At 36.1% G+C, this 26,933-nt stretch overlaps 1 protein-coding gene and 1 long non-coding RNA gene across 10 annotated transcripts in view; one reads left to right on the top strand and one right to left on the bottom strand.

Annotated features, from left to right (window-relative positions):
- Positions 1-2,879: 2,879 nt before the first annotated feature.
- LOC109500637 lies at positions 2,880-26,612 on the bottom strand. The gene is made up of 3 exons (XR_002158319.3): positions 26,473-26,612; positions 17,886-17,972; positions 2,880-4,218 (listed from the first exon to the last, which is right to left on the bottom strand). It is a non-coding gene; the product is annotated as an uncharacterized LOC109500637 (long non-coding RNA).
- Positions 3,201-26,933, top strand: part of HERC1 (HECT and RLD domain containing E3 ubiquitin protein ligase family member 1) — a 143,664-nt gene continuing 119,931 nt past the window's right edge. For all 9 annotated transcript variants that reach the window (XM_023255225.2, XM_023255233.2, XM_023255228.2 and 6 more), the window contains exons 1-11: positions 3,201-4,130; positions 8,527-8,622; positions 16,310-16,504; positions 17,304-17,615; positions 19,778-19,874; positions 20,466-20,609; positions 21,861-21,988; positions 24,435-24,579; positions 24,682-24,853; positions 26,040-26,174; positions 26,536-26,701. In XM_023255225.2, the coding sequence (XP_023110993.2) occupies positions 3,201-4,130; positions 8,527-8,622; positions 16,310-16,504; positions 17,304-17,615; positions 19,778-19,874; positions 20,466-20,609; positions 21,861-21,988; positions 24,435-24,579; positions 24,682-24,853; positions 26,040-26,174; positions 26,536-26,701 (2,520 nt within the window). The remainder of the gene's footprint in view (positions 4,131-8,526; positions 8,623-16,309; positions 16,505-17,303; positions 17,616-19,777; positions 19,875-20,465; positions 20,610-21,860; positions 21,989-24,434; positions 24,580-24,681; positions 24,854-26,039; positions 26,175-26,535; positions 26,702-26,933) is intronic.

The raw sequence follows: 26,933 nt of genomic DNA on the forward strand, positions 1-26,933 counted from the left end.
TGCTTCCACAAAACCTAAAAGTAACAGTGTGTACACTGAGATTGGTGATTTTTCTGTTTTATTCACAGTTACTTGGCAGTTTGCTTCTTCAAATTCTGTATCTTCAAATTATGCTGGGTGTGTGGTTTTGTGTAGAATAGAATTTTTCCTTCTTATTGTTATGGAAAGAAATTTGGGGAAATACTCATTCAGCTTGCATTGGCCTCAGCCATCTTGGAAGTCCTGGATTACTTAAATTGTGGTGGTATAACTGGCCATACACCTGGAAACAGTAAACTTGGAACCACTTTTACATGTAGAGCTTGTTACAGTTCCAAATGAATGCAGAGTTTATTTAAATTCCATGTGGATTAAAGACCGGTGTAAAAACAACAAAAATACCTCAAGAAAGTCCAGGTGAATACATAATCCAGAATTCATGTGTAATCTGGGTATGAGTGTGTGTGGGTACTCTTTTAACTGAAGATGGAAAGCAAGAGCTATAAAAGAGATGTATGTGTATGTAAAAAGATTTAGAAGAAATATTTGTATTTTGAGGACATTGATAGAATACAGAAACCTTTCACAAGTTGACAAGATAACCTGATAGAAAAATACATGACTAGAAGGACACGAACAAACATTTCCCAGAAGAGTGTAATGAAATGATCAATAAACATCAGCTGTTCAGATTTATTAGTAATCGGGGAAATTGAAGTTAGAGCAACAATATAACCCTTTATAGCTATCAAACTAGCAAAATTAAAAAGAACAAAATTACCTATGGGTTGCAGGGATGGAGGTAAATAAGGTGCTTTTATATCCTCTGCACAATGTTTAATAAATAATTGCCAAATGAAGTGGGAGGAGGCTTATGTTTTTCCCTCCTTCCTAAGTACATACTTTGAGTATATAATGAAGATAATTAAGCATAGTAATCATAAGCTTGAGAAGGGAAGTGTCATCAGATTTTATATTTAGAATTTCACAGGGCATACTAAGAAATAAGAAACTCCTTTAGATGGCCTAGGATCTCTATAACATGAGCTTTTTCTTGAAGATTTACCTATATCATGAAAATGAAATGCCCTTCAGTATTTGAGGATGTTCTACCAACTTGCCCTTCAGTATTTGAGGATGTTCTTCTACTACCAACTGTAATGACTTCCTTTTTGCGGACTTCGTCTCCACCTCCCCTGCAGTAATTTATGATGAAAATTGCAAACATAAGTAATCTCTACACGCAATGTGGGACTAGAACCCACAACCCTAAGAATGAGAGTCCTGTGTTCCACCGACTGAGCCAGCCAGTGTCCCTAAAGATTTTTTAAAGTAATCTCTAAACCCAAGGTAGAATGTGAATTTACAACCCTGAGATCAAGAGTCGCATGCTGTACCAACCGAGCCAGCCAGGTGCTCCCCACAGTTGAAAGATTTTGAAATGAACAGACATATACTTGCCACTGAGATTCTACCATTACTAATTTACTATTTTTGTTTTATCACATACCTATCATATATATAGAGATATGTATAAAGATATATATATATATAAAGATATACATCAGTGCATCTCAATTTTTGATGCATTTCAAAATAAATTACATCAGTATACTTGCCCCCTAAATATACTTCAGTATGCATATCAACTAGAATTCATTGTTTATTGAGATAAAATTCACATTCAGTGAAATGTAAAAATCTTAAATGTATGTTTACTGAGCTTTGATAAATGGATATGCTTGGGTAATCCAATATTCACCTCAGGAAGCTCCTTCATGCTCCTTCCCAGTTTATTCATGTCTTTACCTTCTAGGGGTAACCATATTTTTATTTAAGTCTGTTTTACGGACATATGTTTTCTTTTAGGTAAATCCCTAGGAAAGAAATTGTTGGGTCATCGAGTAGGGATATTTTTAGTTTTATAAGAAACTATCAGTGGTTGTCTGAAGTGGTTGTCCCATTTTACACTCCTGCAAATGATTTGTGAGAGTTTTGGTTACTCTACATCCATGCTAACGTTTGGTATTGTTAGTCTTATGAATTTCAGCCATGCTTAAGGATGTGTAATAGTGTCTCCTATGGATGTGTTTTTAACTTGCATTTTTCTGATAAATAATGATTTTGAGCACTTCTCTCGTGCTTATCAGCCATTCATAAATCTTCTATGAAGTTGTGTTCAGTCTTTTGGCCTTTTTAAAAATTAAATTGTCTTTTTATTTTTGAGTTGTAGGAGTTCTTTATGTATCTTGGATGCCTGTCCTTTGTGGGATGTATGTTTTGTGAATACTTTATCTCATAGGACTTAGTTTTTAAGTACTTTTTTTCCCTGCAAATACTCACGGAGCACTTACTATGTGTTGGAATATGGTAGTAAACAAAATACACAAAAAACATTTTCACCCTTTTGGAGTCACTGTGGTTCCTCTGTACAGTGAGAGAGACTGGTAAGAAGGCTCCTTCAATGATCCAAGAGATGATAGCTTGGGGCAGGTTTTAGTAAGGGAGTGGGTGAGAACTGTTTGGATTCTTGGAGGTACTTGTAAGTAGTGCTGACTGATTTGTTGTGTAAGAGAGGGAGGAATCAGTGGTGACTCCCAAGATTTTTGGCCAGAGGAGCAGAAGGATAGAGTTGCCATTTATGAGATAAGGAAGTTTATAGGAGGAATGGGTTTGGGTGGGCATGGCGGTAGTGGTGGATTAGGAATTCGGTTTTAAATATGTTGAGATGCCTATAGATATCTATATGGAGTGATGATGTGAGGAATTGTATATATGAATTTGGAGTTCAGGGAAGAGTTCTGGGTTGGAGATAGGAATTTGGGGGTCATGAGCATGTAGAACCCACTGTTACACTGACAGTGGGGCCAGAACTTGAAGAGAAGAGGCATACAAATCACTAATTTTTAATAATAAACTTTATTTTGGGGTAATTTTAGGTTTACACAAAAGTTGCAAAGATTGTGCAGGGTTCTCCTATGCCCTTTACCCATTTTCCCTTAATATTAGCATCTTAGATAACTATAGTACACTTATCAAAGCTAAAATACTAACATTGGTACATTGCTATTAATTCCAGTTCAGACTTTGTCTCACCAGTTTGAAATCACTAATTGTAATGTAAGATGGAAGTTCAGAAACATTTTATGAATCAATTGTGTAAGTTTTTGACTGCTTTTTCATCTCCCTTTATAGAACTAATGGCTGAAGAGTAAACCAACATGGCAACTATGGTTCCACCAGTGAAACTGAAATGGCTTGAACACCTGAACAGCTCCTGGATTACAGAGGATAGTGAATCTATTGCTACAAGAGAGGGAGTTGCTGTTCTGTATTCTAAACTGGTCAGCAATAAAGAAGTAGTACCTTTGCCCCAACAAGTTTTGTGCCTCAAAGGACCACAGTTGCCAGACTTTGAACGTGAGTCTCTTTCAAGTGATGAGCAGGACCACTATTTGGATGCCCTTCTTAGCAGCCAGCTAGCACTAGCGAAGATGGTATGTTCAGATTCCCCATTTGCTGGGGCACTTCGAAAACGACTGCTTGTACTCCAGCGTGTCTTTTATGCACTTTCTAATAAATACCATGACAAAGGCAAAGTGAAACAGCAGCAGCATTCTCCGGAGAGCAGCTCTGGTTCAGCAGATGTCCATTCTGTTAGTGAACGTCCCCGGTCAAGCACTGATGCACTTATAGAAATGGGTGTTCGAACTGGTCTAAGTTTATTATTTGCACTTCTAAGACAAAGTTGGATGATGCCTGTGTCAGGACCTGGTCTTAGTCTTTGCAACGACGTTATTCATACTGCAATTGAAGTTGTCAGCTCTTTGCCACCATTATCTTTAGCAAATGAAAGCAAGATTCCTCCAATGGGTTTGGACTGCTTATCACAAGTGACAACATTTCTTAAAGGAGTAACTATTCCCAATTCTGGGGCAGACACTTTAGGTCGCAGATTAGCTTCTGAGTTGCTACTTGGTTTAGCAGCTCAGCGAGGCTCTTTGCGGTACCTTCTTGAATGGATAGAAATGGCTTTGGGGGCTTCAGCGGTTGTAAATTCCATGGAGAAAAGCAAACTACTATCAAGCCAGGAAGGAATGATCAGCTTTGACTGCTTTATGACTATATTAATGCAGATGAGGCGTTCTTTGGTATGTACTATAAATCTGCCTTCAATTTAATCCGTAATAAACCATCTCATTCCTTTTTTGACTTCTTTTATTTACTGCTCCCCAATACCTGCAATTAAGGAAGAAGAGAGTTAGCCTTTGTTGAGTACCTGCTAACAACAAGGTGCTTTGGATGCATCCTGTGATTCAATTATCATGATAATCATGAGGTAGATATAATTTATCCTTATTTTAAGGAAGAAGAAACTGTGACAGTTACCTAAATTTACACGTTTGGCAAAAAGAAATAGAAGTGAAACATATACTGATTAAGTACTTATGGGGCAGACACTTCATTATTTATTTCTTACTCCAAGTCTGTCTTTGCAGACCATGTATTGTATTTATGTTAAGTTTATTCATTTTTTTTTCCTGTGAAGGCCTACCTTAAAGTAGATATAAAATATAATAAGTTTACATTATTGTTGGATTTCCAGTTTTCTCTTCACTTTACCTCTTTCATTCCTGGATAAAATGTCAAATACACCTAGTCAGAAGGGGCCTCCCTCCATAACTTCCAAGTTTATACCCTATGATATAGCTCCTTATTGTAATGAGGGCACCTCGGAAAACTAGATTGCTTTTGACAGAAATCTGGATCTGTTCTGGGGAAGAATCTTGTATATTTGATTTAGTTTGGCTCTCCTAACATCACCAGAGACCTGTATTAGATTGAATTTAATTTAATTTCAGATTGGCTTTAGAGGGAAGGAAGAGTTATTTAGTTGAATTTTATGTTTATTATTCCTTCCTGCACAGTAAGTGATAGAGTCTGATGCTCTTGGTCTTCAGAACTCACGTTTCTTACACTTTACAGTGTTGTCTGAGAATTTGGAAAATTGGTATATCCACTCCTGTACACTGGACCCCAACTTGACCTGATCCTCCCTGCCTTAAGTTTCTCTACCCCTGAACAACTGGGACAAAAGTCACCACCCAAGTTAGAAGTGAAAGAGAGAGACACATAACCATTAACTGAGTATCTGATGTAAGGCCTAACAAAAATAAGTTCAATCCATAAATTTTATTTACTTGTGTGATTCTTAACCTTCAGTGATAACACATGTATAGTAATTGTTTGAATGGGAGTCCACAAGATATTCATGACCTTATATTTAAATAGAGTAGGGAAAAAATGTCATTGTATATCTCTGAATTCTAAAAGAATAAACAACAGTTAAAACACCATTGGCCTTTGATGCCACTTCGTGTTTATTTAACACTGTGTGCCAGATGCTGTCAGGCACTGAGTTAAAAAGATAAATGAGCTTTGTAGCATCCATGCCCTCAGCCAACTCACAGTTTAAGGAAAGAGAGATGCACAAACATTTCAAATTAAAGATAATGAGCTGTAGTAGAAGTCTGCACAGAGAGGAGGTGATGGGACACAGGAGGAGAGCTGGAGGGAAGGGGTGGAAAATGCCTTGTGGAGGAAGGATCCCTGAGCTTAGTTGGAAAGTAGAGTTTGCCTGCAAACGTGAAATGTGTAAGTGGAGGTAGCTGGAGAAGTTTTCAGATGAAAGGACCAGAATTCACAAAGTGACCAAGGTGTAGGAGAGCAAGCCCCTGCTTGTATGGGGTGGAATGGGATGAGATAAAGCTGCTAGGTAGGCAGGGCCTTGTATCTCATGCTATGCAGTGAAGATTGGTGCTATAGGCAGTGGGGAGTCATTGAAGCAATTTTAAGGGGAGTCAAACCAGATAGCAAGAATATGTGGAAAGGTACTCTATCCAGTACCTGGATATTATGTTCTTGTCAGAATATCTTAAAAAGACAAATGTGGAAAAAAAAGGTATAACATTATTTTTGATAGTAGGTGCTTAAGAGGTAGGTAATTAAATGAAGACCTATGAAATCATGAATTTATGTTATTTTAATTTCCACTTATCTTTATACCATTGAAATTCCTGTGATATGTTAACAGTGTATAAAGTTACACATTTCATGTGCTATATTTTCCAAAATTTAGTTGTTTAAAAAATACTTAGGGATAGTATTGTTTTCTTATTTACATTAATTCTGTACAGAATGGGTTTTAGAGATGTCTTTAATCCTTACTGACTGACTGGAGCTGGAGTAGTCTCAGTCTTAACTACATTATCCCCCCCTTATCCCTGGGGGCTGTTCCAAGACCCCCCCCCAGTAGAAGCCTGAAACTGCAGATAGTGCTGCGAACCTTATGTGTACTGCGGTTTTTCCTGTACATACATACATATGATATAATTTATAAATTAGGCACAGTAAGAGACTAACAACAATAATAGTGCTATTATAACAATATACTGTAATAAAAGTTACGTGAATCTGGTTTCTCTTTCAAAATATCTTAATGTACTGCACTCACCCTTCTTGTGATGATGTGAGATGATACAATGCCGATGAGAGAAAGTGAGGGGAATGAGCAGGCAGTGTGACCTAGCATTAAGCTACTGTTGACCTTCTGACTATGTCAGAAAGAGGAGCATCTGCTTCTGGACTGCTATTGACCTTGGGTAACTGAAACTGCAGAAAGTGAAACTGTGGATTGGGGAGAGGGGAGAGTACTGTATTGACTGTATTGGGAAGGACAGAAATCAGTGACAGTGTTTGAAGGATGTTTTGTTGGTTTGGTATTTTCAAATTTAGAAAGAATTTATTAAAGATTTCTTGTATTTTCTTTCTCAGTGTACATGATGCAAATTAATTACTGCTACCAGTTTTGAGTTGTTATTATATACTAGGAGCTGTGCTAAGCATGTTTTATATATAACTATTTAATCTTCCTAACAAACCTAAATAATATCTGCATTATTCTTGTCTAAGGATAGGGAAACTTATCCTTCATTAACACATCCAATAGGTGATGGAGCCTGGATTTAAACCCAGATCTGTTACTGAAAACTTCATGTGGTTTTCAACATTTTCCTCCATATTGTAGAAAGGCATAAAAAAGAGGATTATGATGGCTCTGGTACCAGCTCCTAGGAAGGTGCAGCAGTCTACTTCTTCATCTGCTTTTGATTTGATGATCACTTGAGATGGCCTTTAAATAACGGAACCATAGATTACACTTGTGTTTTCCTCAGAAGTTCTGCACAGCTAATGATGGAATTCGTTGAATCTGTGCCCCAAAGTATTTGCTGAGATCGCAACACCTTGTATATCTAGGTGCTAGTTAATTTTGAACACTCACTTTCTGGTATGATTCCAGACCTACAAGTGGCTGGCTCTCTTTAGCTTTACTACTCAAAGAGTAAGCCTCAGGTAGCAGCATTGGCATAACCTGGGAGCTTGTTAGAAATGCAGAACCTTAGACCCTATCTATAGTTACTGAATTGGAATCTGTGCTTTAACACAATCTCCAGATAATTCATGTCCCTATTAAAATTTGAGAAGCACCATCTTAAATAGATAAAAATTGATGTGGTGGCAGCAGGTTAGTACCTAATAAACTAGCCATAACTTAAATAGCCAACATATTCATTTGTTTAATTACTTAGGAATCATGTTGATTAAAATAGTTTGAATTAATAAAATTGATATTGATAAATGGGATCTTATAGGGCCAGCCTCCCTTCCGTAATGAAAGACACACTTTCCTATCATATATCTGCCAGTTTATCGTCTAGAATATAAATATTTTTACAGTACAGAATCCTTTGAAATAAAGCTACTTATGAAAATTTCATGATTAAAGAATTGTTAAACCAGAGAAAGAACTTGACATTTGTGGTCTAAAGATTTAAGTATTTGAGAATTTGAGGAAGCAGTGAGATCAAGTTCACTTTCTGGTTTGTCGTTTTTTTAATGATGGAATGATTTCTTGTCACAGCCATTGGGCCCTTCTGTAGAGTCCCAGAGAGGTCTACGATTCCTCAGCTGTGATAGGAGAAAGATGCTTTGTTGCTAGTGTAGTCAGCACTGATTTGTGAGACTGATGAACTGATTTGTGAGACTTTAGTTTTGCTGAAACTAAGAAGGGAGGAACAGACTTTCTGCTGCTCTGGTCAAGGTCATCACTCAAGCTCGCTATGTTCTACTTGCCGTATCCTTGGAGACAGGTGGGCAAGGCAGCCCCAGGAGAGTAGAATATTTCCTGGGGCCTCATTTACTGGATATTGGCCACTGAAAGAATATGTGATTAGTAAAATTCTGCCTCCTTGACTATTTTCTGGGTCAAGCCCTATGATTATTGAATAGGGTAATCATCGAGGAATTGGCACTTAATTTAGTGTTTCACTCTATAGCTCTTTCTTTTATAACACTTCTATATAAAAGTTGGTTTCATGACCTGGTGTTAGGATTTGATCTTAATATGCATAATCATATAAACAATTCCTCAGATATTTTTGTGGAATATTTAAGTGATTTTAATACATATGTCTCCTGAAACTGTAGGGTTCATCTGCTGATCGAAGTCAGTGGAGGGAACCAACCAGAACATCTGATGGCTTGTGCTCACTCTATGAGGCAGCTTTATGTCTCTTTGAAGAGGTATGTAATAATCATATCTTTTACATTAAAACTACTTTGTCTTAAAATGCTGTAGCATGTGTTTATCCCTTAAAAATAATTATTCATTCTTTGGAAAGGATGCAAAAGGAAGTAGCATCAGTAGTTGCCTCTAGAAAGTAGAGCTAGGGTGTCTGGCCTCAGGAGTGGGAAGGAGACATACTTTTCAATTTATATATACCCTTTTATTCGTTTTGAACTTTGTGTCATGTGCAGGTAACTTTAATTTAAAACATTTATTATTAAATAGATACAGAAAGACATATAAACAAATGTCAGGCTTAATGAATTATTATAAAATAAATTTTCTTCTCATCTTACCCAGGTAAAGAAGTAAAACTACCAGCCACTCAGAATGGCCCTTTCATGTTTTGGTCATTACCCCTGTCCTCCTCTCCTATGTAACCACTAAGCTGACTTTCAGAGTAATCACTTCCTTGCATTTCTTTGTTGTTGTGTCACCCAGGTGTGTATCTCTAGACACTGTAGACACTGTCTTGCCTATTTAAAAAAAACAAAGATGTCTTTGGGGTGCCTGGTGGCTCATTTGGTTAAACGTCTGACTGTTGATTTCGGCTTAGGTCATGATCTCACTGTGTCATGAGATCAGGCTCTGCTCTGTGTGTGGAGGTTTCTTACGATTCTTCTTCTCCTTCCCTTTGTTCCTTCCTCCCTCTCCCTCTCCCCCCCTCTCTAAACACACACACACACACACACACACACACACACACACACACACACACGATATCTTTTAAATCAATCTATGGGTTCCCCTCCATTTATTTCTTTTCCTTCAGTGTTTTTGCTCAGGAACCTGGGCTTTTTGCTGATTGATTACTCATAATGTGGTTCACCATGTTCTATTTATTTCCTGCAAATTGTCAGGTGGATCCAGAGGCTTGACCTGAGGATTAATCCTTTTGGCAAGGTTTGATCTTAGGTTTGATCCCTTTGGCAAGACTGTATGGCGTTGTGATCTTCCATCAGCTTCCTTCTAATTGTCTCTCTTTTTGTGGTATTAGCAACTGTTGATGCTACATTTATATGACTACATTTATTAATTCATCGATGGTTGAGTGCAAAACGGTGATATTTTAACTGTATCATTCCTCTTCCATTTATTCTTTGGAATGTTTTTATAAAGGTGATTCCCTTATCAATTATTTGGTTACTCTGCTTCAGTTCATTTAAGAAAGGCAGAAGAAGTGCTTGATTCTGTTTATCCAATTTTTTAAAATTTTGACACTGATTTTTATTTACTAGTGTTCAGTTTATTGAATTAGTCTGTTATCCTCCAAACTTGACCAGTTGATTTCTTTTGAAAAATATTATTATGAACCCATAGTAGTGGGCCAATAGTCTTTTGGGGTAGTAGTCTCTTCAGGGTGGTTCCTAAATTCTTTTGACATAGACCTAATAATCTTTGATAGCTTTCTTGCTGTCTGACACATTAAATTACTCTAGATTCATCTTGTACATTTCTTGCCCCAGATCTAGAATCGGATAGCTATTTCTTCAAAAAGCCCTAGTTTCTTTTAGTGGGAAATAGTATTTCAGAACCACAATCAGAGTGTTAAAAATGTTCATCACTACTGAGTATTTTGTTTGTAGGCTTTTATAGTGGACAGAGCTAGAGTGTGTGTATTTAAAGCTAATACACCTCATGATTTGATGCTGATACTTTCAAATTCAGAGCCAAAGAATTTTTACTTAATCTTTTCTATATTACATTTATATCTCCTTTCTTCTTTTTTTTTTTTTTTTTTAAATTTTTTTTTTTCAACATTTATTTATTTTTGGGACAGAGAGAGACAGAGCATGAACGGGGGAGGGGCAGAGAGAGAGGAAGACACAGAATCGGAGACAGGCTCCAGGCTCTGAGCCATCAGCCCAGAGCCCGACGCGGGGCTCGAACTCACGGACCGCGAGATCGTGACCTGGCTGAAGTCGGACGCTTAACCGACTGCGCCACCCAGGCGCCCCTATATCTCCTTTCTTCTAAACTAAGAATACTCATTCTCAAGGGTATAGGGTTGGTAGAATTAGAATACCCCAAAATTACTTACTTGTTTTAATCACTTATTGCACACAGTCACGAACAGCCACCCTAAAATAAGACAAATACTACCACCATATGACTACTGAAAACATTACATTTTTTTAATTTTAATTTTATTTTTAAAATTTATATCCAAATTAGCATACAGTGCAACAGTGATTTCAGGAGTAGATTCCTTAGTGCCCCTTACCCATTTAGCCCATCCCCCTTCCCACATCTCCTCCAGTAACCCTCTGTTTGGTCTCCATATTTATGAGTCTCTTATGTTTTATCTCCCTCCCTGTTTTTGTATTATTTTTGTTTCCCTTCCCTTATGTTCATCTATTTTGTCTCTTAAAGTTCTCATATGAGTAAAGTCATATGATAATTGTCTTTCTTTGACTAATTTCGCTTAGCATAATACTCTCTAGTTCCATCCATGTAGTTGCAAATGGCAAGATTTCATTCTTTTTGATTGCTGAGTAATACTCCATTGTATATGTGTGTGTGTGTGTATATATATACACACACACCACATCATCTTTATCCATTCATCCATCGATGGACATTTGGGCTCTTTCCATACTTTGGCTATTGTTGATAGTGCTGCTATAAACATGGGGGTGCATGTGTCCCTTTAAAACAGCACACCTGTATCCCTTGGATAAATGCCTAGTAGTGCAATTGCTGGGTCGTAGGGTAGTTCTATTTTTAGTTTTTTGAGGAACCTCCATACTGTTTTCCAGAGTGGCTGCACCAGCTTGCATTCCCACCAACAATGCAAAAGAGATCCTCTGAAAACATTACATTTTTATATATGTTCTATTTTTTTTTTATAGTTAACATTAAATGTACATAGAGCATCATGTTCTCTTCCTTTTAACCCTCATTTAGTTTTAGTTTTAGTTTTATAAGTAACTATGTATTTAATGCTCACAGTCAGCTTCTCTGTTAATGTCTTTTTCTTCTTTTGGGTTATCTGAATCTCATTCTCTAGTACATTCCTCAGTAAAGTCCATTAGAACAATATTGTCTTCTTATGTGTTAATAATTACTGTCCACTTTGTACTTTAAAGTCAGTTTTGAGAATATAAAATCTTTGGCTCACATTTTCTTTTCTTCTGCACCTCAGTTATGTTCATCTGTTTTCTTCTGGCATGAACCTTTGCTGTCAAAGTCTGAAGATAATCTGATTTTCTTTCCCATGAGTTAGGTGATCTTTAAAGATCAGTATTTCACTTGAATACATGTAGATGTCATACATTCTGGATTGATATTATCAGAGATATGAGAATTTCAGTATGTTGTTTTAAATCTTTTTTATTTCAGAAAAATTTCCCTAAATTCTGGTTTTTAGTATTTAAAAAAATTTTTAAATTTGGTTTTCTTCTTTAAGGACCACCATTATCTGTATGTTGGATCTTTGCCTAACTTTAGTATTTGTCACTTTTTCTTGAATACTTTTTATATCTTTTTCATTTACTTATTTCTAAACATTTTTTCCTTTTTTATTTTTTGTTGCTCTTAAGGTATTGTCGACTGTTATATATTTACACTTGGATTCCTTCTAGTTTAGTCTTCATTTCTGAAATTTTTTTTTCTTTTCTGATTTTTTCTTGAGTTCTGTCATCTCATTTTTGAGTGTTTCTATTTCAGATTTTTGTTTTTCTTTCATGTCTTGTTTCATTTTCTTAATCCCTTTAGCTTGTTTCGAAATAGGTTACAGTTTGATCTGTTTTGTCAGAAGTTCCCTTCTGGCATGCTTTTATTGTAGGAATGTTATTCTGCCTCTTTTCCCCTTTTTTTCTAGTAATAACTTCATGTGGAATTTGACCTGGATATTTTTGTTGCTGATTTTTGTGGACAGTTTGGTTTTCTGAACTTTTAAAATGGAGATGAGATTCAAGATAGCTTTTCAAACACCAAAGACTCCTATTATTTTTTTGTAAAAAAAAAAAAAAAAAAACACCAAAAAAACAAGGTGGTTTTGCAGCATGGTCCCCTCCACCACTTTTATTTTGACATTCTCTGTCTTTCCTCTTTATTGTCCCTATCCTGCTCAATTTATATTCCTCTCCCAGTAGTTTCTCTTTAGTGTGGTGACTGTGTCCTGGAAGGGAATTCTTGCTTGTCAACTTGAAGAGTTCACAAGAAGTAGATTACTATAGCTTCTTTCAAACTTCTCATGGACTCTTTGTACTTACCTGCTGTGAGACCAGGCAAAGCCCTTCCTACTTGCAACTGCTGTTCTTAGATTGGCTTACTGTCCTGTCCATTGAGTACCTAATTGGTTGTTTGAGATTTTTCCTGTTCTGAGGTCTGTTGGATACTTTATCGCTTCCTCTTGCACAGATGTCATTACCATGTAGTTTTTGTGCTGGGTGGTGGTTCGTCTGCATCTGGTTATATTTTTGAAAGGAGTTACTGGAGGTACCCTTATCACCTAGTTTTATTGTGAATGTTAAGTGTGAACTTGAAGTTTGGCCTTGTAGCTGTTCTGTTCAGGGAGTTTAGAAAACTGTGTTGCTGCTGCTGTCATCTTCCTAGGTTCCTATCCCGCCCCTGTCTCTGTTTTTTTTTTTTTTTTAATGTTTATTTTTGAGAGAGAGAGAGAGAGAGAGAGAGACAGCATGAGTGGGGGAGGGGCTGAGAGAGAGGGAGCACAGAGCCTGATGTGGGGCTCGAACCCACGGACCGCGAGATCATGGCCTGAGCCAAAGTTGGACACTTAAATGACTGAGCCACCCAGCCACCCCTCAGTTGTTTTTAAACACACATTTCTAAGCCCTATAAGTAAATTTTTTTCTATCTCGCTCTTTTTGGGGGTTGTGGGGGGAGGAGAGCTGTGACTTTTTTATAAAACCTATTAATAGCAATAGATTTTTATATTAAAAATTCTAACACATGGGGTGCCTGGGTGGCTTAGTCAGTTAAGCATCTGACTCTTGATTTTAGCTCAGGTCATGATCTCACAGGTTCACTGACAGTATAGAGCCTGCTTGGGATTTTCTCTCTCCCTCTATCCCTGCTCCTCCCTCACTTGTGCTTTCTTTCCCTCTCCCCACCACCCCCCCCCAAAAAAAAATAAGTAAACTTAAAAAAAAATTCTAACACTCTTGACCCCACCATTCTCCATTTGTCTCCAGCAAAATTTCGGATTTTTATTAGGGACTGGCAGCCTTCACTTACCCATATTTTGTATGTTCTCAAAACTGTCCTTTTGTTCATTGGAAAATGCTTATTTAACACACATATCATTCTCTTGTTTTGGATACTATTTAATGATTCTGACTAAAATTACTCTATCCCCTTCCATTTAATGGGCTTCTGAAGATTGACTTTTGAAGGTTTTCCTTCTCTTATTTTGTTAGAGCAAAAAACTACTAGACAGAACAATTGGCAACAGCTACAGTCAGAATTAATACACCTTTTAAAAGTAATTTCTTTGCCCGATGTGAGGTTCTAACTCGTGACCCCGAGATCCAGAGTCGCATGCTCTAAAGACTGAGCTAGCCAGCTGCCCCCAGAGTTAGTATTTTTATTGTATAGAATTCATATAAGCCGATTGAAAGTCTGTTAAGCTCTAAAAAATAAATGGGCAGAAGTTAGTGGTAAACAAATAGATGAAAAAAACTTTAGTTCTATTGATAATAATGAAATGTGTAGTTAAAATAAGGCATCCTCCTTTATCCCACGTAAGTTTGCAAAAAAATTAGAATCATACATATTGGTATCAATTCAGTGAGACTGGTACTCTCATAAAGATGTATTCCGTGGTTAGGGCAACTGAAATGGCCACACTGGGTCCAATCCTTTTGGTGGGTTGTGGGGGGCGGCAGGTGAAGAAGTCTAGATTTTTAAAAAGCATTATGAGGGGCGCCTGGGTGGCGCAGTCGGTTAAGCGTCCGACTTCAGCCAGGTCACGATCTCGCGGTCCGTGGGTTCGAGCCCCGCGTCAGGCTCTGGGCTGATGGCTCAGAGCCTGGAGCCTGTTTCCGATTCTGTGTCTCCCCTCTCTCTGCCCCTCCCCCGTTCATGCTCTGTCTCTCTCTGTCCCAAAAATAAATAAACGTTAAAAAAAAAAAATTAAAAAAAAAAGCATTATGAATGACAACAGACTTTACCATTGTATTCAACACAGATTGTAAATAAGCAATGATTTTTATTATACATAGAATATATTGCTGGTGATAAAATATTAAAGTAGCACCATTTTGGAAAGCAATTTGTTACCTAGTATATTTCAAGATTTGTAAGGTTGTTATCCTTTTGGGATATAGTAGCCCCATTTCTGAGGTTCTCTATTTAAGAAGTAATAAAAAAAAATGTATTAAAAACTACATTCCCTAAAATGTTCTATATAACAAAAAGAATCTAAATGTCCTGTTTAAAAGAAAGGGTTAAGGGGCACCTGGGTGGCTCAGTCGGTTACACGTCCGACTTCGGCTCAGGTCATGATCTCGCGGTCCGTGAGTTCAAGCCCCGCGTCGGACTCTGTGCTGACTGCTCAGAGCCTGGAGTCTGTTTCAGATTCTGTGTCTCCCTCTCTCTCTGACCCTCCCCCGTTCATGCTCTGTCTCTCTCTGTCTCAAAAATAAATAAACGTTAAAAAAAAATTTTTAAAGAAAGGGTTAAGTAAATTGTGTTTTTATGTTAGGTGGGAAATTATCAGTTCAATCATGAAGATTAGGTAGACATGGAAAATTTTGCATGACTTTTGTATCATTTTTTTTTTTTAATTTTTTTTTTTTAACGTTTATTTGTTTTTGAGACAGAAAGAGACAGAGCATGAACGGGGGAGGGTCAGAGAGAGGGAGACACAGAATCTGAAACAGGCTCCAGGTTCTGAGCTGTCAGCACAGAGCCCGACGCGGGGCTCGAACTCACGGACCGCGAGATCATGACCTGAGCCGAAGTCGGACGCTTAACCGACTGAGCCACCCAGGCGCCCCTGTATCATTACTTTTATATATGCACTGTGATAACAATGTTAAAGAACACGTATATGCAAAAATCTGGGAAAACATACCTAAAATAGATAGCATTCATTGTTTTAAGGTGATAAGATTATCAATTATCTTTTCTTTTCTTTCTTTCTTTCTTTCTTTCTTTCTTTCTTTCTTTCTTTCTTTCTTTCTTTCTTTCTTTCTTTCTTTCCTTCCTTCCTTCCTTCCTTCCTTCCTTCCTTCCTTCCTTCCTTCCTTCCTTCCTTCTTTCTTTCTTTCTTTCTTTCTTTCTTTCTTTCTTTCTTTCTTTCTTTCTAGCTCTGTGTTCAACATGGGGTTTGAACTCACAACCCTGAGATCAAGAGTTGCATGCTCTACCAACTGAGCCAGCCACTTCTTTGTTTTTTAAGCTTTGATTTTCTGTAATGTGTGTACAATAATATAATTTTTAGCTAAAAAAGTCTTGATTGTGTGTTTCTTCCTCCACTTTTGCCACCTTTATTAGTATCTTTTCCAGGAGTGAGTAGTCTAGCCATCTGTATTTAAAATTGGATGTGTTGTTCTTAAGTTATTTGAGCAGTTGAGAGTTTTAGAAGAAAGTAAACAGTAATTTCAGGTGACAGTTATAAAAATGTTTCCATTAAAAATATCTTGCCTATTTATTGCATGTTTTTAATTTTAATAGGTTTGCAGAATGGCTTCTGATTACTCAAGAACGTGTGCTAGCCCAGATAGCATTCAGACTGGTGACACTCCCATTGTCTCAGAAACCTGTGAGGTCTATGTTTGGGGGAGCAATAGCAGCCATCAGTTGGTGGAAGGCACACAGGAGAAAATATTACAGCCCAAACTGGCTCCCAGTTTCTCTGATGCTCAAACTGTGAGTTCTCTGCATACTTTACAGATTGGTAGATGACAGGGTTCTCTTTAAATAGTGTTCAGGGCTTTTTTTAAGTGGATGAAGGTTCTTGTTTCTTATCTATATCATTTCTACACTGTATTGCATCACTTTTTTCATTTTACTAGAAAAAAACTTTTAGTCCATTTCCCTAACTTTGTTTCTAAGTTTCAAAAAATTAAATTGGGAGCTGGATTTTTAAAAAGAATTACGAATGACAACAGACTTACCATTATATTCAATGCAAATAATAAATAGGACTAAATAAAAACTGGAATTTTCCCTTTGCCAAATCAGCATTTTATTTTCTTATTATCGCTTTTTTTCATTTGTAGCTACCTTTAAGCTAAGTTAGAACCTTCCATTTTATTATTATTTTCATTAAAATTTATGTGGTTTTTTTTGAATGAATGTAAAATACTGTGTATGGTCTTTCACCATAATGGACTCTAAGGGATTTATAGGATAATTTTATTTCTTGCCCTTTACCCAGCCTTTATAAGATGAGGCTAAAACATTTTACTGTGTTGTTTTAGTGAACCATGACTGGGTAGATACCCTGAAAAGATAACATATACATTAATTTGAGCTCAACAATAAAGTCAACATAAAAAGGCCGTTAATAGTTTTCTTAATTTTCTGTTTAATCTCTCTGGAGATTCATGTCAAGTTCCGATTTTAAAGACTTCCTTTGAACCTCTTTGATAAAACTAACGTCAAATATTATACTTTGATTCTCACAGAAGCATTTTATTTTATTATTCTCTTTGTTTGCTTATAGATTGAAGCTGGGCAATACTGCACTTTTGTTATTTCTACGGATGGCTCTGTCAGAGCTTGTGGTAAAGGCAGCTATGGAAGACTGGGCCTTGGAGATTCTAATAATCAGTCCACTTTAAAGAAGTTAACATTTGAACCTCACAGGTCCATTAAAAAGGTTTCATCTTCTAAAGGATCTGATGGTCACACTTTAGCTTTTACAACAGAAGGAGAAGTCTTCAGTTGGGGAGATGGTGATTATGGGAAACTGGGACATGGAAATAGTTCAACACAGAAATACCCCAAGCTTATTCAGGGCCCTCTGCAGGGAAAGGTATGTGCTTTCTTTTTGTATTTAAAAATAATTAGATGCACTGTGCTATAAGGATGGTATCTTTCAGATTTTGATGTATTCTTTCCGAAGTGGCACTCTACCCACAAATCCTTTGGCTTATCTTTTGTATGTTTGCTTTATGGTTTACAAAACACTTTCACATACAGTGTTTAATTTTAATTCTTACAACAACTTTGTTAAGGTAGTTATTATTCTCATTTCACATGAGGAAACTGAGAATCCTCCATTCAGCAAATATTTGTTTAGTACCTTCCAAGAGCCAGGCAGTGTTTTAGGTAGTTGACACAACAGCAGTGAACAAAACAGGCAAGATCCTTGCTCTCATGGAGCTTTAATCTGTGGATAGAGATAAAAAATAAGTAAGCACATAAAATAATTTCAAATAATAGGGAAATGAGTAATGTAGTAGATACTAACTTGGGTGGGGTGTGATATTAGATAATGAGGTTGTAAGGTTAGAGGAGGTGGCATTTTAATAGAAACCTAAATGAGGCTTTTAGAGTGGTTAACTAACTTGCCTAAGGTCACACACAAATAATTAGCACCATTACAAACTGAACTTAGATCTCCTCTTCTTTTTTTTTTTTTTTTTTTTTTTAATGTTTACTTACTTTTGAGATAGCGTGGGAGCAAGCTAGTGGGAGAAGGGCAGAGAGAGGGGAGACAAAGAAAATGTGCTATCAGCACAGACTGTGAGGTCATGACCTGAGCTGAGGTCAGTTGTTTAACTGACTGAGCCGCCCAGGCACCCCTAGACTTCCTCTTCTTATTTCTGTTTTACCTTTCCTTAAAGGTATTTTCCTTAAAGGTATTCCTTAAAGGTATTTTCCTAAACTTATATGCAATTATATGGATTCCTCCATTTTAAGATTGCATTCTTTCTACAAAAGTTTTTTTGACATAAAATCCTTTTAAAGTTTCAATTTTTATTTTATACCAGAATTACAAGTGGGCACTTTTACTTCATAGGAGATTGTCTGACAATGTTGGCTATCAAATGAATTTTACTTTATTATAACTTTCAGTATTTTAACTTAGACATCAACCCCAAAGCAATGAGCCTTGGAATGTTCTACTTGACAACATAGTGGGATACTTGATAAGATATTGAATGTGGAGCTCTAAGGAGATTTTCAGACAAATACTACTTGAAGTTGCATTTTTCTGGTCTTTCCAGCACCTTCTTTCTTCCTTAATTCTAATGCTGTAAAAATTTTTTTACTTCTATTCCTTTTAATGTCCTTTAATGTTCCATTTTGCAGTGGAAACATTGCCAACATAACTTAGTATGGACATCATAAAGGAAAAATGTTCCAAAAAGTAAATTACTTTTACAGATAAAAATTTCAAAAGTTTTAGCATATTGTCTAGAATATATTAGGTGTTCAGTATTTTTAATTGAATCTAAACTTTAAATTTTCTAAAGTGAGTTCAAATTTTTGAATATTGAAAAGATGCAAATAATTAGTATATTTTTTCTGTTAAATTACTATTTGACTAGTGTTAAAAGGTATGATAGTGATTCCCCAATTATGTTGCTTATAATCTTATTCCCCTGATTCTGCTCATCAACTATATAGCTAATTGAGGGTAAAGAGATAGTGTTAGGAGTTTAATTAATGTAAGCTTATATACTGCTTAGATCTTTCTGCATTGGTAATAGTCACTGTGTTTTTGAGTTATCCCTATTATGTAATGAATTTTTCTTGATTAGCCAGGATTGGAGGTTTTATGTTAACATTATATTTAAAATTTTTTCATTGTACATGAGCATTCAGCCCCAGCCAACTCTTTGAGTAAAAACTTGATTGGTGTGATATCATATCCTTGCAAGTGATTAGATTAATATATTCAGGGCTCCTGCTAGCCTTTACAGTGCTTTTGCATGAATTAAGGAAAGTTACCTTCTCTGAGTGGAAGGCAAGTTTCATGGGCTGGGAAACAGCAGAGGCTGTATTTCACCACTTTCTTGACCCCAGGTACTTTTGTCCTGAGCACAGCCTCTACAGCTGTACATGGCAACTTCTGGGTAAGTTGTGAATATCAGTATCTCTGAAGTCTCTGTGCATAAGATCAAGTATGAACTATATATTTTAGCATATTCATGTTCTTCATCTTGGTGTGCTTTGTGTGCTGTGTAGGTAGTTGTTTGTGTGTCTGCTGGATACAGACATAGTGCTGCTGTCACAGAGGATGGTGAATTATACACATGGGGTGAAGGAGACTTTGGAAGATTAGGTAAGATTTTTTAAAATTGCAGTTACTCTCACAGAAAAATAGAAATGATGGTTCCTAAGAAGTAGTGAGACTAGATTTAATAGGCAAAAAAATTGTTATTTATTTTGTTAGTTTTAGCTCAGAGGAAGATAGTTTTTATATAGTGAATACCTGGATTCTAGTGCTGAAATTTAAGCTGTAATTAAATCCACCAGGCATTTACTGCGTACCTATAATGAGCAGACACTGAAGGATTAAGGGGTGAGACACTTTCAGGGGTAAGAAAGATACCATCATGATCCTGAAGTGTGTAATCTAGTTAGTAGTGAAAACTAGTTGACATGAGCATGATCCTAAATAACGTTAGACAAGTGTTGGGAGAGGAGCACATATAGCATATTCTAATTATTCACTGAAGGGACTGGGTCTCTCAGTGTGAGAGCAGCCTAGAAGATGAGATGAGAAGATACTAGAAATGATTCTTATTTAATTTTACTTTGAAAATACCTCATTTCTGTCATTAACTTAAAATGTTTATTCTACCTGTGAAGTAATGGCCTAAAGAAAAAGAGTTAACAACATTATTTCTTTGTTGTATATGTTTTATTCAAGGTCACGGTGACAGTAATAGCCGTAACATTCCAACATTAGTGAAAGACATTAGCAACGTAGGAGAGGTTTCTTGTGGCAGTTCACATACTATTGCTTTGTCTAAAGATGGGAGAACTGTATGGTCTTTTGGAGGAGGAGACAATGGTATGTAAAAATTTATTTATTGATAACTTCGGGCTTGTTTTCTTGAGATTTCAAAAAATTTACTTTTCTGTTGTACATGCCTATTGTAGAAAAACTCAATATTAAGATGAGCAGAAATTTAAATGAACTGTTTCAAGAAATGTTGCTATAGCCGTTGTTAAAACTGTCATAGCTGGACCTCTAAATGATATATATTTAAATATGTACATATATTTCCATATGGATGTCTTTTTTGAAAACCAAAGCAGACTCATATATACCTTAGGTATTTTATAACCTGTTGGTTTTTATCTAACAGTATTTTTAAAAAATGTTTATTTATTTTTGAGAGAGAGACAGGGTGTAAGCGGAGGAGGGGCATAGAGAGGGAGACACAGACGGGGGAGGGGCAGAGAGAGGGAGACACAGAATCTGAAGCTGTCAGCAGAGAGTCTGATGCAGGGCTTGAATTCACAAACCGTGAGATCATGACCTGAGCTGAAGTCAGATGCTTAACCGACTAAGCCACCCAGGTGCCCCAAAATAGCTCAGTGTATTCTTTTATGTGATTGTAACACAACTTAAAAATCAGTTTATTATTGTTGAGTATCTGGGTGGTTTCCAAATATTTTCCTGGATCAAAACTACACAACAATAACTAAATCTTTGTCCACTTTTTCACAACTACCAGCAGTGTGAGATTGCTTATTTCCCCGTATCTTTCAACAACAAACCATGGGGTATTAAGATTATTTAAAAAATAATTTCAATAGTGAAAATGGTATCATTTAATTAGTATTTCCTTGATTCTTAGGTTGAATTTGTTGTTGGCCATTTGTTTTTCTTCTTTAGTGATTTGCCAAGTCTTATGTTTCAGTAATTATTGGATCTGTTCAAAAATTAATAATAGATACATACACAATCTTGTGTAGAATGTATTTATTACATCAGCAAATTTGAAGTTAGAAATATGACCATCATAGTGGAGAAAGAAAAACAGTTTTCCATGTCTCTCCAAGTTGTTTTAATTACTTGAAATTAAGATTCAGAAGCCTGTTGGTTGTTGGTTTCTATCTTGTAACAAAAACATTCATTTGTTCACATATTCTGCTGTCAGAAACTTAAGAGTTTTGCACATCTGTCAGGTACATGATGGAAAGATGAGCAATATTTGTCAAAATAAATACTTAGGTAAAGAATAGAGGTTCTTTAAAACAAGTAAATTTTTTAATTTGAATGTGTGTGTGTGTGTGTGTTTTTTTTTTTAAATAGGCAAACTTGGCCATGGCGATACTAACAGAGTGTATAAACCTAAAGTTGTTGAAGCTTTACAAGGAATGTTCATTCGCAAAGTTTGTGCTGGGAGCCAGTCTTCACTTGCTTTAACATCAACAGGGCAGGTAGGACTAAGGGATGAGCATAAAAAGCTTAAATTATTTCAGAGGAGTAAGTAACTAAAAAGCAATAATCATAATTAAACTTTAAAGTTAAAAAATACATTTTAAAGGCAGTCTACTGAAATGAAATATTTTCTCCTGTTTGAAGAGGTGGAATATTTGCAAAGGAATCAGATTTTCTCACCTGTCCCGTATGATCCAGATAAACCTGCCCTCAGCCTCCTGTTCTTTGTATAAAACCTTTTTAGCACTCAGCACCCCTTAAACGTTTTCCTAAAAATTATGGTTAATGGGAGAAAGTGCGAATAGATCTTGTTGGAACCAGTGATAGGAACTAAGAAGGCAAGAAGGTGATCAGTAGAGAGGGTAAGGAGAAATTTCCAAGTGGAAAATAATCTGAGGGGATAGGTATTTGTAAGAAAGGGTGTGTCAGGCTTAAGGTGGTCAGAGCTTTAGAATACCTTTATATAAACTTTTGAACTTCTGTATGCATATTTTGATTTCTGTTTTTGTTGGTGTTAGAGAGGGTCCAGGTATGGTGATAGATTGATGATAATTTCCTTCTTATTCCATCAGCAGTGACAGTGAAAAAGTGAGCTGACCACTCATTTTCTCTCATGTCAGAATCCATTATGTGCCAGGTAGTGGTATAAAAATGTTTTGTGACTAATTCACAAGACAGATGAATAGCAAAGTTGAAATTAGCATATAGTTTAATTATTTTTTGAGGGTCTAGAATGCCTGTGTCCTAAAAAATCGAACTATTCATTACCCTGTATTTCGTTACATTAGTCATTTGTTACAATGCTGGATGCTGCCTTAAAATCTGAAATTTCTCTTGCACATCTTTGTCACTATGGGTTTTGTGGTAAGAATCTGTGAATTGAAGACAGCAGATGCTCACTTGTTTGGTGTATAGCCATAGTCAAATCACAGACCTCCCTTGATCATCATGTGGTTCTTTTGTATGAAACGATTAATGATTTCCATTTTGCTTACAAATGATCAGGTAAGGTAATTATGTTTATTGAAAGTTTGTATAAATTATCAAGTACTATTCAGCTATTAGTTGATAATACATTTTATTACCTTGAAATCCAAAGGAACTTGTAAGTTAGTTGTGAGATAGAATAGTTGTATCATGAATACACGAAGTTATGTGAAATCAAATATATATACTTAGGAAAAAAATAAAATAAGAGAGAAATACTTTTAAATGGCAAGGATACTTCTGTTTACTGTTACAGTTGCTAAGCCTGAGGTGATATCTGCTTTTCCCTCAGTCCTCTTAGGCCACTTCACTGCTGACTTCCCATCATATTAAGTGTGATTCTTATGTTGAAAAATACAGTATGTATTTTTTAGACAACAGAGTCCCTAAATACAGGCCAAGTGTTTCTTTATCTGGTGTTCAGCCAAAGTAACTTGGCAAGAGCAAACTCTAGCTATATGTGTCTTATTGACAGTACTGTATTGTACTTGAGTGATTTAGGAGATTTAGAATGACTTTGACTACATATTTTTTCATCTTACTTGTGTTTAGTTCTTAACCCCTCCGAAGATATACCTTTAATTGTACTGGAATTTTGTTCTTTCTATCTTTGTCTTAAGTAGTTTTCTAGCAACTGGTACAAGTATTTGCTGCTCATTTTTTGTTTAAGAGGTTCAATCTCTCAGTAGTCTTTACTGAAAGAATTGCAAGACAAAAAAAGTCCCAAACCTGGTGGCGTAAGGGTTAAAGTCTCTATGATATTACCACAACCCACCGAAGGGAAAAGAAGGTCATTCAGTTTGCTAATTGTTTTGATTTGGGGTTGCCAAACTGGCAGCCATTCACCCTTTTATCTTCCTTGTCACCTCACCTTTCCCCCAAGCTTCTTAAATCAGTCAGTGGTTGTTGTAGTAATTAGCCAAAAAAAAAAAAAAAAAAAAAAAAAATGCAGATGTTCAAAGAGAACTGTGTGGACTCCTCATCTTTGTAAGTGATCATTAAAATTCTTGTAACAATGAGGTGTGGTGGTTTTTAACTAAATTATAAACATCAGTCTTGTGATTTATATCATTCATTTTATATGTTTATACCTTGGTCTAGTCAACCAAGAAATATTTGTTGAGACCTGCAGAGTGAGAAACATATGAAGAAGTTGTAAGATAGCAACAGTACTTCTAAGCTAAGATTCTTCTCAGATCCTTCCATTTTTTTCTGTGACCAGTTATTTTTCTTTTCAGTTTGGCTGCTTGTCTGTGTATATAGTAAACACTTAAAAACAGCACAATAAGTGACTGAAAATCCTTAACAAGTCAGTAAATATTATTTTTAACAACATAAAGTTATTATTTAGTATCAAACCACACTCTTGTTTAATAGATGATATTTATTTTTAAACAGTGTAAGTCTTTGACCTAGCAACACAGGATGTAACATGTAGTGCTGTTCTGTTTGTTTCAGGTCTATGCTTGGGGCTGTGGAGCTTGTCTGGGTTGTGGTTCTTCAGAAGCTACTGCTTTGAGACCCAAGCTTATTGAAGAACTGGCTGCCACAAGAATAGTTGATATTTCTATTGGAGACAGTCATTGTTTGGCTCTTTCTCATGGTAATGTTACTTGTTTTTAAAAGAAATAGTATTAACTATTACCTTCTATAAATGTATTACATTTAAATTTGGCTTTTCTTGTGTTCTCCATTTTGTTTTTAGATAATGAAGTTTATGCCTGGGGCAATAATTCGATGGGGCAGTGTGGCCAAGGAAATTCCACAGGTCCTATTACTAAACCAAAGAAAGTGAGTGGCTTAGATGGCATAGCTATTCAGCAGATTTCTGCTGGAACTTCACATAGTCTGGCATGGACTGCTCTTCCTAGGGATAGGTAAGAATGCCCACGTTTAAAAATGCTTGTGTTCTAATAACGACAGAAACACCAATAAAAGCAAAAATAATTATACTCTGTTCATAAAAATGACCTTCTGAACATTTCTAGTATTGGTATTTTTACTATCAAAGCAATGACATCTAGAGTTCTTTTGATTTGAATGTTGAGGTTAGATATGTAAGCAAGAAGTTTATACCCTGTATTTAAGATATTTTCTTAATTTAAGTGTCTTCTAAACATTTTGAATTCCTTCTCTGTCTCTAGATAATGATTTTAAAAATTAAACGCGTATTAAGAGGAAGTTCCATTAAAATAATTTAAATTAGAACTAGGCTTTATTCGACAGTTGATTAGCCTCAGTGGCCTTTATGTGGTTGGTTTTTGAAAAGAAACTGGTTGTACTTCTAAATAAAGGAAGTTACTTTTGTAGGAATTTAGCTTTTTCCTGAAGTAGTAACAGTATCTTATTAGATAATCAGGTAGGTGAGTTTTAGACAGTATTAGTGTGAATTTTAAGGAATTTTAGGGTTATTTGAGATACATATTTTCTTACGCATGTGGGCTAATTTAAACTTGACATGTATTATATTTTCATTCTAGACCTTTGATTCAGATGGGTTTATTAGGACATTCTAACCAATTAAAAACATTTATAGATAATTACCTTCCAAAACAAAAGCTAAAGATATAATAAATTGATTATAAGTAATTTGCTATTAACATTAAATTTGCTAACTTTCCACTTCATATGTAGGTAATTGGTTCTCAAGATCCTGACAATCTTCACAAGAGTCATTAGGTGTTGTTCTTTTAATAGATTTCAATTTATCATTATATAGAGTCAGGCTGTTTTTCTTAATATGAAATATACATTGTATAGACCCTTAGAACTAGAAGCCTATAGTAGGTCATGTGACTCAGCCCTCTGCCTTTAAGTGAGTGAATGCCCAACCTTCCAAAGCAGGTTGTGGTTATATGTTTTCTTCTTGAAGAACTCTAGGGATGGCAAGTGCTTGGTTTTCCTTGGTTGCTAAAGTGAAGGGTTTTAACTTTCATAATCAAGAAGATCTTCTGTATATCTTATTGAAATCTTTCAGCTTTAGTAATGGTTTAAGTTTTGTTTTTGATCATGTGTGAAAATTCCCCTGTCAAGTCTGTTACATGATTTTCTTCTTCCTTCTAGACAAGTTGTTGCGTGGCACCGACCTTATTGTGTAGATCTTGAAGAGAGTACCTTCTCACACCTGCGTTCTTTTCTTGAGAGATACTGTGATAAAATAAACAGTGAGATTCCCCCACTCCCTTTCCCTTCATCAAGGTATGTTATATATATGTATATAAGGTGTGTGTGTGTGTGTGTGTGTGTGTGTGTGTGTGCCCACACGCGTGCGCATGCCTACACCTATTACTCATTTTGAGTTTTGACTTATCGTTCTTTTTGTCCTATTTTGCCCTCATTTATATTAAACTCCTTTAAAATCTAAAAAAGAGCTAAACTTAAAGTACTTACTGATAATAACCTTTAAGAAAAATTACCCATAATTTCACGAATCATGTTTTAAAAATCACTATTGCTCATAATTTGACAAAATTTTTAAAGAGAAAAAAAGTGTTACCCAAACTGGATAGAACATGTTCTTTTGTAGGTCAGAAGTTCATAGTAGTTTATTTGGTTTCAGGGAGCACCACAGTTTCCTCAAGCTGTGCCTGAAGCTGCTTTCAAATCACCTTGCTCTTGCGCTTGCGGGAGGGGTAGCTACCAGCATTCTTGGGAGACAGGCAGGTCCGCTTCGAAATTTGCTCTTCAGACTGATGGATTCAACTGTCCCAGATGAAATTCAAGAGGTAAGCATATAGGACTTGGAATCTGTATCTCCAGACACATCTTTCCCTGAACTTGTTGCTCATAAATTCAGTCATATATTGGAAAAATTCAATTGGATGTTCTTTCCCTTACTCCTATTTTCTTGGTGGGAGTAAATGTTTTTGGTTAACTCATCCTTTAGACAAAAGTCCGATGTTATCTTTGGGAAACCGTTCATGCCCTGCTCTCCTGCCAGGTTAGGTTTCTCCTGTA

Source organism: Felis catus, chromosome B3 (assembly GCF_018350175.1).
Source record: "Felis catus isolate Fca126 chromosome B3, F.catus_Fca126_mat1.0, whole genome shotgun sequence".
NCBI lineage: Eukaryota > Metazoa > Chordata > Mammalia > Carnivora > Felidae > Felis > Felis catus.